This window comes from Lagenorhynchus albirostris, chromosome 6 (assembly GCF_949774975.1).
Source record: "Lagenorhynchus albirostris chromosome 6, mLagAlb1.1, whole genome shotgun sequence".
Lineage (NCBI taxonomy): Eukaryota > Metazoa > Chordata > Mammalia > Artiodactyla > Delphinidae > Lagenorhynchus > Lagenorhynchus albirostris.
The window spans coordinates 15,829,581-15,842,564 of record NC_083100.1 but is presented as its reverse complement, the minus strand read 5'-3'; the positions used below and the strand labels follow the sequence as shown (position 1 = coordinate 15,842,564).

The 12,984-nt window shown below is 38.9% G+C and overlaps 1 protein-coding gene across 3 annotated transcripts in view; it reads right to left on the bottom strand.

The window, feature by feature from the left end:
- Window positions 1–453: 453 nt before the first annotated feature.
- Window positions 454–12,984, bottom strand: part of PAX3 (paired box 3) — a 96,042-nt gene continuing 83,511 nt past the window's right edge. For all 3 annotated transcript variants that reach the window (XM_060151265.1, XM_060151266.1, XM_060151267.1), the window contains exons 8-9: window positions 2,541–2,787; window positions 454–2,046 (exon numbers count right to left, since the gene is read on the bottom strand). In XM_060151265.1, the coding sequence (XP_060007248.1) occupies window positions 2,012–2,046; window positions 2,541–2,787 (282 nt within the window). In that variant the 3' untranslated portion in view covers window positions 454–2,011. The remainder of the gene's footprint in view (window positions 2,047–2,540; window positions 2,788–12,984) is intronic.

Sequence of the window (12,984 nt, the reverse complement as noted above, 5' to 3'; positions counted from 1 at the left end):
GTTGATTTGGTCATTGGAACGTCCTGATAATTGGTGGATGAATTTTGAGATTGTCTTTCCTTCTTATTCCAGAATAACCTTTTGTGATAATGATAAAGTATATACCAATATTTGATGGAGAATTATTTCTAGGTAAAGAAATAAAAGAAATTTAATATTTAAAAAAATAAGTTAAAAAAACAGGGCTTCCCTGGTGGCACAGTGGTTGAGAGTCCGCCTGCCGATGCAGGGGATGCGGGTTCGTGCCCCGGTCCGGGAAGATCCCACATGCCGCGGAGTGGCTGAGCCCGTGAGCCATGGCTGCTGAGCCTGCGCGTCCAGAGCCTGTGCTCCACAACGGGAGAGGCCACAACAGTGAGAGGCCCGCATACCGCAAAAAATAAATTAATTAAAATAAATAAATAAATAAAAGGCATTAGATTAGAAGTCAAGTATATGCTTTGTTGGTTCCCCATTTCCAAGTTTTTATTAATACTGCGTTCACCAGTTCCCCCAAAAAAGCAGTGTTGGGCAAGTTTTCATAACTGTTTATTCATTATAAATAGTAAATATTTACTGCACTTTTTACAGGAAAGACATTTTTACAACACATTGTTGTTGGCTGAGGCTGCAACACGAAGGTAACGCTTCTCTTGATCCACCACCCCTAAGACCAACGTAGGAACTAAACTCAGTACTATGTCTAGTCTCACTAACTCACTACGTCATAGTTCTTAACTCTAAAAGGAATGTACTTGTGCCTACCTCGTTCATGGTTCCAAGAATAGAAAGAAATAAATAACACTGCATTCCACCTTCCTGTTCCTCTTAACATCTCAAAAAACAAATTTATTGACATTTTAAAATGTCACCACACAAACGTATGTAAACCTCAGTTTCCTATCATCTTTCAATTTCAGGTATTATTGTATAATTTAAAAGTACATGACAGCCACATGGACATTTCTGGTGTTGCCCTGCCTTTCATAGAAAAGAGAAGAATGTAAACGAAGTCATTTTAAAAGCATTATTCTCAAACATGGTCTCTAATCAAAAGGAGCGAGCCGGGTATTGGTTGTCCAGCAAATGGCAAACATCACTGCATTCTACCACAATGAATCATGGGCTGCGAAAATAAAGCACCTGCAAAAATATAGTTCTGATTCTGTTTCTATGGCCCTGGCCAATGCCAAGGCATCCATGAGGTACACAGTATTGCACACTGATAAGCAGCTGTGGGAATGCACGTCACTTCTCCACCATGCCCTGCCCCCGCCCAGGTTGGCTTCCAAATGAAACTACATTGGGCAGATGTCACACACCTCTCCCACACTGAGAAAGAAAACAAGCTTTTCTTCTGGTTCCCCCATATCCTGTTAGCAAGACGTGTCCATCCAGGACATGTATTGACAACTGAATTACAGATGAGGATAAGATAACAAATAATTTATTTGGGAGGTCCTTTACATCTAGTCTTAACTTCCTAAAAATGGTGGCATTTATTTTTATATCCATTTCCAGTGTGTAAAAGTCAAGGATTCCTCCGTTCCTGCTTCATGGAGCGAGCAGTTTTCAGGTTGTAGAAGTGTCAGCATTGGACATCAAACTTGTTATACTTTATTCTCCGACTATATTTTCAGAACATTCTGCCCAAACCAGTCAAGATAAATCACACACACACACACACACGCACACGCACACGCACATGCACACAAATGGAATGTTTTAGCTCCTTGATCATCAGCACTAAAGAGTTGGGACATTTGATATGTAGCCATGTTAAATCATTGCCTTAAAATGTTGCATTTGTCTTTTATTGTTCCGGATCTTCCTTTTCTCCACTGCTTTTGTCCAACACGTTCAAAAGAATTTGAAACCAACTACTGGAGAAAGAAAATGAATCATTCTCCTTTGTCTCCTGTCGAGACTGCCCCCCAAGAGGGTGATTTTTTTTTTTTCTGAGAAGATTCCTCACGTCTAGGCTGTGGAGACCGGAAACAGGGCCAGTTTAAGCTCCAAGTGGACAGTTCACTTATGCGATATCTGGCTTGAGATAATGGAAGGCACCTGTAAGGAAACACATGCAGCTTTTCAGGTCAGGCTGGGACAATTCACAGCAAGGGGCAAAATCAGCTACAGGCTGACAATGTCATATTTAATACCGAGGTATCAAAGGATCGAGACGAATATTTTTATTCCTAAGACAAGTTTGACAGAACTCTGTGTCCTTGGGATTATACCCCATATGATCCTTGAGCTGACCTCATTAAGAACATGTGTTTCTAATGCCAGAGGTTATTTCATTTTGGCCAACCCTTGTGTTTTACCTAGTGGCAATCAGCTTTCACGTCTCAGCAATTAATAACCGCAAGATGTTGCTGACATTGGTTAAGAAAATAATTATACTGGGAAGCCCTTGCTGGAAAAACCAGCTGGCTTTGCCACAAAATTGATACCAGGATGGAAGGCTTAATCATGCTGGCAGCTCCCCTTTCTCAAGGAAGAGTTAAAGTGTTCCACCCTTACAGGAGTAATTACCCCCTAGAAAGTCCAAGGCTTACTTTGTCCATACTGCCCATATTGGTAGCCTGTGACAGGGTCCATACTGTAGCCCGTGGTGCTATAGGTGGGTGGACAATAAGATTGAGAGGTTGGCAGACTGTCCAAGCTCTTCATATGGTCTAGTCTCTGACTGCAGCTGGCCGACACCGTCGTGGTAGGTTCCAGGCCCCCAGTGAGAGGCGAGAGCGCATAGTCGGTCTGGGGCTGATGGGGTACCCCACCGTGGTTGGTCAGGAGTCCCATTACCTAAAATAAACAGGCAGATTAGGAAGAAGTGAGAATGCAGGGAGGACCAGACCCTAGCCTGTAGCTGAAAGGATAACTGAAAAGGGCCAAGTTTCACTTCTTTGGAAATCTGCTTTTAAAGAGCTGTCCCGAAGACGGTGACCTCCATTCAAAGTGGCAGAGATATTCCATCATGCCCAGTGATAGCATCTGACTGCAGTTTCAGAAAGAAGGAGAGGGGGAAAGGGGAAGGAGGGTAGGGGAAGAAGGGAAAAGAAAAAGAAGGAAGGAGAGAGGGTGGGAGAGAGAGGACACCATGCCCCTAGTGATAAAATCATATTGGAAATTCAAAGAAGGAGGGACACAGGGACAGAAGGTTGGAAGGAGGAAGAAATTATATCTGTTCGTATCAAATCATGTTTAACCATGTATTTACAACTGGGAGTCTCACATGTCATTTTAAACAGGCATTTGCTTGTATATTTTTTTAAGTTGAATCCAAATCAAATTCTTTCTGTGTATTTTGAGATCTCTATGTCTTTTTTCATAGAGTTCCCTCTCACGAAAACGCCACTCTCCATTTTGGCCATCCTTCAGTAATTAGAAATTAGTACACCCTCCCTGATATTCCCTTGCGTTTTCCTCAGCCCTCTTACTGTGTAATTAGTACTTGGTCACCTACTTTGAATTATGAGAGCTCTGAGGGGAGTAATCTACCGAGTTTCATATCATCAGCACCTAACAGAGGGCGGGCACATATTAGGGACTGAATGAATGAATGAATGAATGGTAAATGGTTCTCCAAATAACTGCCCCTATTACCTAATCCTTTCATTTCTTCTCTAAACTAACATTTTCATAAGAAGCACTTAAAAAAAATGCCTGAAGTGCAAACATGTTATAAAAAGTCTGCTCGGTTTTTTAAATAACCCTGGAGAGCAAGCGAACTTTTAAAAAAACAAAACTGTGATAACAGAACAACTTTCCGATTAGCATGGTGACAAGTTTCACAAACACAGGCTCGATGACCCTTACAACACCTCGTGATGGAAGCAAGTAGATAATTAATTTTGCATCTGGAAAACTGCCACCCAAGAGAGGAAGTGATTTTTCTCAACTTCATGCAAGTCAGTGGCAGGACTCAAAAAGCAATCGCAGAAGAAATCGACTGCTGAGTGAAGAGCTTCCAGAAAATATCACCTGCTTACAAAGTATTGCAATGCAGGGACCCATGACGGCACAGTATTTCCATCCTAGTCCTGTTGTATTTTAAGACGTCGGAAGCATATGGAGATTAAAGTGTACAAATAAGAGCGAGATGAGAGGGCAGTAATGAAACTCAACCCTGATTGTAGGTCTTGGGTTATCCACCAAGGTAATTCAGGCCACAGGATCCTGGATGGAGGGGTACCAGCAAGGCAGGAGGGAGGGATGAATCTCGCATTCCAGAAAGCTTCCTAAATTAGATTCCAAAACCAGTGAGGCCACAATCCCCTTTGGGAAGGGTTTGCATAATCCTCATAGCTAAACAAAATCTTCTTGAAATAAAGCTTTAAACGGATCCATCTTCAATTAGCCCCAAAAGACAAAAAAAAAAGAAAAAGAAAAAGAGAAAACAAAACAGAATCTGTTCCACCTTCTATGGATTACCCTTTCTTCCTCCATTTTAACAAGCCATGATTCTCCTCACCATCCCACCCCGGCAAGTCTCTATTCTCCATTTCCTCGTCTCCCTTTCACTTGAGCTCTTCTATGTGTGAGCAGATGGGAAGGCGGGCTGGTGTGGGGAAAGCAACACAGTCTTACCGAAATTTTTAAAGACATGCCAAGGGATCAAAATTTTCTTGAGCTTGAGATTTTTCAAAATCTCTAAAAATTACTTATATTCAAAAAAAAATCGTATGTTTCAGAGCATACTTTTGTTTTATTGGGCATTAGGGGAAAGTGAGAGTCACAGAGTAAAGTAAGAATAAGAGTCACAGCTAAAGGAGAATGAAAAGTCACCTGAACATGGGGCTCCCAGACACTGCTGATTACAGTAAGTTAATCACTTCATTTTCTCATTTAAAAAACCTGAACATAGCCCCAAATGCATTTATTTCCTGAATGTTCTTCCATCTATATATATATTTTTTTCTTTTTTGCCTTTGAGTTCATGTAGATGATTTTGCAGTATATACTTGGAAAATTCATAAATGTCAATTGATATACTAATTTATTAAATATTTTCTTTCAGCCCAAATTACGAACGTCTATTAGAAGAGAAGTCTTTAAAGTAGAGGTCGTTCAGTGCCAAACACACTCCTTTCAAATCAGGAGTACCTCTCTGTGTACTGGTCTAATGGGCAAGAATGGACAAGGAACATTAAAATATTAAAAATGTGATATTTTTAATGAAAGGGGGATTAGGGCACAGGGCACAAATAGTTTACTGTGTAAATAATCTGTGCTAAGTTTTTTTAAAAAGCACTTAGAAAAATCAACTTTGTTACTGTATAAATTCAAAGAAAAATAGGCAGTGGTACTGGATAAAAAGGAAATATATTTTTAGTAGTGTCCTTCATGAAGATACTTACTTGAAATTCTGTTAATGGTATACCTCTTTAAGGAAGAAATGGAATACTCTATACACAGCCACAGTTGAAGAGCAATAGAAGAATTTTATTCAAAACATGCACACTCTCCCATGAGCTATATGTACATTTTTGTGATAAACTTTTTTTAATCCTCTGCCATATATTTCTTGTTTGCATAACTTTGAAGGCCGCAATAATTCTGAACATGGGAGGAAAAAAACATGAAGATCCTAAAAGAGAAGAAATGAGTCCTTCCTAGAAGCAAAATTCAGCTGATGATGTTCACGTAGCAACTTTTTGCAGCTGTTGAATTAGAAAATACCTTAGGACAGGAAGACCTTGAAATATATCTGTTGGAGGATGGAGAACATACAGTACCATCTGCCAAGGCTATATTCTAGGGCAAGAGAAAGACAGCTCCTTAAAGGTGCCAGGGCACAGTGTCCTAAAGACATCCCAGCTCATGATCCAGTCAGGAGGGATGGCTGCTGTGTGAATGGAATAAGAGGGATGCTTGATAGATCTTCGTGTCACTATTATGACTGTCACACACCGGAAGCTCGTGACAGCTCCTGCTTTAGCAACTGCCCTTAGCTCAGCAGCCCAATACCTGCGGAAGCTAATGTGAGAAAATAAAGAGGACCAGAGACCCGTTATCTTGCTTAGAGACAGATATTCTCCCACGAGTTTTTCTTTCCACTCTGATGGTCACACATTGTAATCATGACTTCTTTCTCAAGAATTGGATGAGGATGGGAAAAGAAGCACTAATACTTCCCTACATTTGCCCTGAAATGGAAATTAATGAATAATGACAACGAACGCAATTTATTTCAATATTTCACACTGAGAAAACCTGAGAAATGTACATCGTTGTAACAGCTTCTTATTTAAAAATTAAAAAGGAAATCTGTGTTGGAAAAGAAAAATAACTATATCAATACAAAATGCATTACTCTCCCCTAACATAATTTAAAACCTCAAATCTCTATGGAAGGGTCCCATTACATTTGTATGTACATTTCTTTAAAAGCAATTTTGCTATTTAATGTGGTTCAAGGGAAGCTATGGAAATTTCTTTCTGCTGCACAAAGTTGGTAAACAGACTTCTTAGAACTCCCCCAAAATGGTCATGGAATGTCTTCCAGTCATATTTTCTTTTTAAGAATATTGTCAGGATCTCTTTCATATAAGCTTTTCCTACAGCAATTTGTAATTCAAAGCCTAAAATAAAATCTCCATTCGTTGCAAAGTGGGGGATTTTTCCTCATAAGCCATTAATAAGCTATTTCTATTACAGGGATGGCATTTTTGCCTGATTTTATTTTATTTTTTAATTTGAGGTAAGAGAAACACAATTGCCTGGTTTTCACAAACAATTTCTCAGGAAAAGAAATAGACTCAGGGCAAATCAGTTCTGTCTACTGAACATCAATCACATTCTTATTAAATGTCAGATGAGTCCAGGAACTGCAATGAACAGGAAAAGTTTTCCTTTTATAAAGATCTCTGTTCTGACTCCTTGGGAATGGAGGTGGGAGGAGGATTTTTTAATTTTTTATTTTTTTTAACTTTTAGTTGAGTACAACTCTTAGGTGAGACATCTGGAAAAAAATCTATTAAGTATACCAGTAAATTGTTACCTCCGAAACACTTCCCAGACACCGTTTCTAAATTGTTTTATGGCTAACCTTTAAAAACAAATTCAAGCCTTAGAATCTTGAACTGGGACTTCTGCTGGTTCCTCAGTCATTCCCTTTATTAGAGACTTGGTTGAAGATCTTTTTAAGCTCATTCTCAAGTTTCAAAATTCCAAAGAAGTTGTTTATATCTTGATTGGAAGATTATATGGTTCAGGAAAAACTAACTCTTTACAATTGCTTCATGCCATATTTCTCTTGAATTAATTTTCCTATTGTAAGATTAAATATAAAAGATAAAAAACTATGAGTCAAGCTAAGATTTACATTGAAAACAATGTGTCTGGAAAATATCCGTCTTGGCTTAAGTGTTATGATTTTGCCATCAGTTGAAAGTGCTCAGAGCTTATCAGAAATCTAAAATGATTTAGCAAATTATGGTGTACGTCTAGGCGCTTCTTTTTTTCCTTAGCAGGAATCCTGGTTCATGCCTTTATTTACGTTTTTGCTCTTAAGTAATCAGATGCTTTTCTGATTTAACATTTAATAATACACATTTAGTTGCATTTTAGAAAACCACTGTGAATTACAGCTTTGTATGACATAAAGGGGTTTTTTTTTAATAGCTTGTACACTTTTCTCAAAAGGCTAATGATGATAAACTTTTAAAATTTGGATATAATTTATTCCCACAACCAAACAAAAAATTCAAATGTTTATGCACGTGTTTTTTTGCCGATACGGGTACTACTGGAGTTATGTTATGCTTAAATATCAGTGACTGTATCTTTGAGGCTGTAACTAACCCTAAACTTGAACAGCGGAGATTTCCCTGAAAATGTTGTCTTCAGATTCAAATGCCTTGGGAATTATCCTGCAGTTGATTAGCATCTAAATAATTAGATTTTTTGGCCCTGTCTGTTTGAAAGCTGTAAGAGGGAAGTTGCCCGAAGGCAGAAGTTTCTAGCAAGGTAAGGATGGTGACCTTCTCACCCACCCAGAGTTACGGGAAGGGCATGGCTGACCTTTACCTAACCAGACAGAAAAACAGTGCATGTAAAATGTCCAGCTAAATACACACTTATTTTTTACTTTAATCCTTAGCTAACATTTTAAAGTAGCTATGTTTCACACATGATGCAAAAGTATGCGTGTCAGACAAGTGTGGTTCATATGGTGCGTATATTTCCAAGTTTTATTTGTAAAGATCACAGTGAGTACCTTCTCAGTTAAACTCTGTTATATGTGCTTTAATCTCCAGCTCTGTGACAAGTTACAGAATGAATTTTACTTTATTGATTCTTTAGAATACCGCTTTCTCAATAGACCTAAGCTGTCAAATGGGTAGCACTATTCTTTAGAGACCGATGACTAAAATATAAACCTAGGCAAAAAAATTAGCATAGAAATGGCTTACAAGAGACACATATAAACATACAGAGTTTACTTCTAGACAATGATGAACAATCATATCGTGTCCATCTATTATCAATAAAATAAAGCCCATTAAGAAAAAGCTCATTTCACCTAAATGAAAAAGTATGGTTCATACAGTTGGTATCTGACTATGTTAGACCCACCATGGGCTGTAATAAAATTCTCATATGTTTTAATTCATTTACGCATACCTGCATTTAATATGCTTTGTGACCATGTCTACAATTAATATGATTTATGAGAAAAGAACATGTGTGATATTGGGGGGGTAGGGTGTAGCATACATATTTTTTCTTCTATGAATGAAAAATATAGCAAAATGGCTCAAGGAAAATTGTTGGCTGTTAGCATATTAAGATGGACTGACAGAGCCCTGAGTAAACTTGGGGGAGTTAATGATATCCTCTTATCTGACCCTGACACATTTGCAGCATGTAATTTACAGAAGCTCTGTCCAGGGAATCTTGACAAATGCTCCTAAAGATGTCAGGGCAATGTTCCATTCTAATGTAAAACAGATGTGGGTCAGATACCCTCATTCATCACTTAACACAGAGAGTCTCAAACTCTTTCTGAGAGGAATGACATTACCTGCTGTTAACTCTTCTCATTTCAGGAAACAACAGCAGCCTTCTAAAGGGTACCACTCAAACCTATCACCATTTCAAAAACATGACTGTAGAAAATTAAGCATATATCTTGGTTTAATTATATGACTACTTCTGGACACGTTTGCTAAATATTAATTGACCTCGAGACCTAGGATTCCAAATACAGAAAGGGAAAAGCTCTACATTTGGGCATCCCACGGTACTTCAGTGAGATGGTGCTTAAAACTTTACCTCTAATTGCCCATAAGCTAAGCCTGCATTCAAGAAAATGCAGGGCTGATTCACCTAATAACCATTCCTAAAAGCACACCTTGCTGAATCTTAACAGCCCAGTGCTGTCTGAGATTCACACAGAACTTTACAATAACCTAGGTGTCCATGTTACCTTTTCGAAAGAAGGACCTCCACACTGCCCCTCTGAAGCATAGGGGTGCTGGGCTACACTGTATCTTCACTCCCCGAAAACTTCCCCTTCCACCCAATACTGCAACTGTGTGTAGGGCAGACATTCCAGCCTACTGAGGGAGGAAAAAATTTGCCCCGCTCAACAGTGAAATTTCTTCTTTCTTCCAGATCATGTGTGATACAGGCAAATGTTTCTGTGGCTGCCCAAAGTCCATGTCATAAGACTCCATCTACTAAACGCCTGAAGATTACAGAAGAGAAACTTCCCTACACTTCTCTTCATGTGAAGGAAGATAAGTCCTTAGGACAGAGAAAAGAGCCAACTGAAAAGATCAAGTGATACTGATTTAACGAGTAGATATCAGGAGAGTTGTTTCTATTAACTATGGGAAATCAGTGCACAGCCTTGCAAAAGTCTGAGAATGAACTTACCCTTCGGGAAGTGTTTTCTGCCCTGTTTCACAGGTTTTGTGTTAAGGCAGAATAAGCTTTCATTTAAGATGCATGAATGTGTAACGACTCTATACATATGGGACAACATCTGAGAATACAGCCGTCTAAGGACCAGAAGCTACTATTCCGGTAAGCTAAAGTCCTACCTACTTTAATTCCCCACCTTCCCGACTCCAGGGACACTGGACCAATAAAGATGTTGCAGTGCTTTTCTACCTGAAAACTTACTTGTGTTCTTGATCATAAATTGGGCAGTGGCTATGTCTCCTATTCCCAGGCAACTTGAAGTAGCTGGCAACATCCAGGACCCACAGTGAGGCCATATACATAGTTCTTTGACCTACAGAAATTAAATCTGCTCCTACAGATCTTGACAAAATAGTCTTTGTAATTTAGTGATAAAAGGAATACTCCCCAATCAGTTAAATCGAAATTACTTAGATTGCCCCTTACTTTCTAAAACCTTGCACCTGTTGTTTTAGCTACCTTTCTCTTTTACTGGTGAGAGAGAAGTATAGCGTTCATAAGATTCTCCTGCCTTTGAGGTATCTAGTATCATAAAAGCTGGACTGTAGATTTTTAAAAAATAAGTTCATGTCAATATTATATTTCAAGGGGCTTCCCTGGTGGTACACTGATTAAGAATCTGCCTGCCAATGCAGGGGACGTGGGTTTGATCCCTGGTCCGGGAAGATCCCACATGCCGTGGAGCAACTAAGTCCATGAGCCACAACTACTGAAGCCTGTGTGCCACAGTACTGAAGCCTGTGAGCCACACTGCTGAAGCCCGTGCACCTAGAGCCCGTGCTCTGCAACAAGAGAAGCCACTGCAGTGAGAAGCCCACGCACCGCAACGAAGAGTAGCCCGCCGCTCACCACAACTAGAAAAAGCCCGTGTGCAGCAACGAAGACCCAATGTAGCCAAAAATAAATAAATAAATTTTTTTTTAAATTACATGTCAATAAATCAAAATAAGAACAGGAAACAACAGGACAACCCTGTCCCCTCCCTACTCTTAGTCCCATGGAATGAAGGATGGTTGCCTCTTCTTTTCATTGTAGTGGGTTCTCATGTTATTGTGATCTGAATTACTCAAACAAAACCAATTTTTGTACATTGTATTTCTGGGGAGTATCATATCCCAGTAGCATTACAATGACTGCATTCTGAATGGACACCAATATGTGTCCTTAGGTCTTTAAAATGTCTGAGTAGAATACCTTAAAATACTCCAGTCCACCAAGAAACTGCTTTTCCTTTGATGGTAGTCAGCTTCCACATTTGTCTTATTCATCGGGGACAAAGAAAAGTATGTCTTTTTGTCAGAGGCCTGCATGATATTTTTCAGCAAACAATAATGAGAGCTCTGTTGCAACAAACAGTATTATCACTTTATCAAAATGCATTTAATCCTTTTAAGTACTGTGTTTCTCAGCGTAGCTCTATAGGGTGACTCTTTTTCAATATCTCCCAAGTTTAACAGGAGGATGAAACAGAAGCTGAGATAGTTTAAGCAACTTGCCTGAAGACACACAGCTAGTGAGTGGCTGTTAAGTACTGGAATCTAGTGCTTTTGACTTTGGGGCTCCTGCTTAGATCAATGAGTTATACCCACACGGCCGACAGTTCACTAAACAGGAATTCTCTCTGTTTTTACTCCCTTTTTCTGCCTATCTTAACATTATTAAGCAGTTAATAGCTTCTTCTTTAAAATTACTCTTTTTCCTGCTAAGGTCACTTGCAGAGGGTGACAATGTATTGAAGCAGGAGATAACATCAGACATTAAATAGAAGAAATATTCACTAGCGAAAAAAAATTAAAGAACAGTTCTAGAAATGGACAAATCATGAGTTGGGTCTCTACCCATTTTTTTCATTCAGCACTTCCTAGGAAATGTTCCTCAAAACTTGGTAGTCTGATACTCAACAAAAGGGATCTCCAGTTAAATTAGAGAACACTGAGTTAAACAAACATGTTTCTATACTGCAAGGCTCGTCAGAGCCTTTAGTAGGCTAATGTGCACCGGCACTCTGAAAGGTAAAGGGATATAATTTGAAATATTTACCAAATTGTTGGCTCAAAATCCTTTTTCCCCAAACCACTATTTCAAAGAGCCCACTTTGGGGAACAAGCCTTTATTATGAGACACTGTTTGGTTTCTGGGTGTTCAAAGATGATTATGACCTAGTATCATGTTTCTAGAAGCTCATGGTCCAAAGGGGGATGGATATGTTATAATACAGTGTGGTATGTATTTTAAAAAGGTATAAACACACTAATGTAGCATCAACGGAGACTAAAGTAAGAAATTCTGCCTACAAGTGTCATAGAAGGGTTCATACTGAACTAGAAATTTTCCCTTGGAATCTTATATATAGAGGGTCGGCTCTTTAGAGGGTTTTTACACTTGATCTTAGCCAAAAGGTCGAGAAGTGATACAGAGGCTTTTTGAATCGGCAACTGTTTAATTAGATTTTGTAATGCAAGCTACCCAGAATGAGACATCAGCATTTTGTGGAGGGAAAAGATGGTTATTTCTTTAAATAATGCCTGCATCCTTCATTAGTTCAGTGCTGAGGACAGCCTGCCCAGTCATCTCACAGCTCCAAAATATTCCCCGCAAGGTAGAAACACAACCCTTTGATTCCACAAAATGCACTATCTCAAAGGGTCTCCCAATTTACCATCTTTTCCATTGATCAGTGGAGACAATACAATCACTAATCTCAGAAACTCTAGTTTACTGAACTCTAGCTAAATGTCGAGAGGAATTTTTAAATATGACACTATACATTGAAAAATATACACCTCTGATGAAACCCAGACTGTTTTGCAGAGACAGATTCTTTAAAAAAAAAAAAAAATAGTATACAACGAATGACTGAATCCAGTCTTCTGTGTCTGCAGTACAAAGCACACATTCAGCCTCTAATTGAATAAATATGCAAGTATTGAGATTTCTATAGATATTGCCATTTTGCAAATGCAGTAATAAATTAAAAGCTTTACATTGCATTCCAACCACATATAAAGGGTTGATTCAGACCATTGGCCTCACACTAGAATTCAGCACGGCTTTCCTATGTTTTACTGA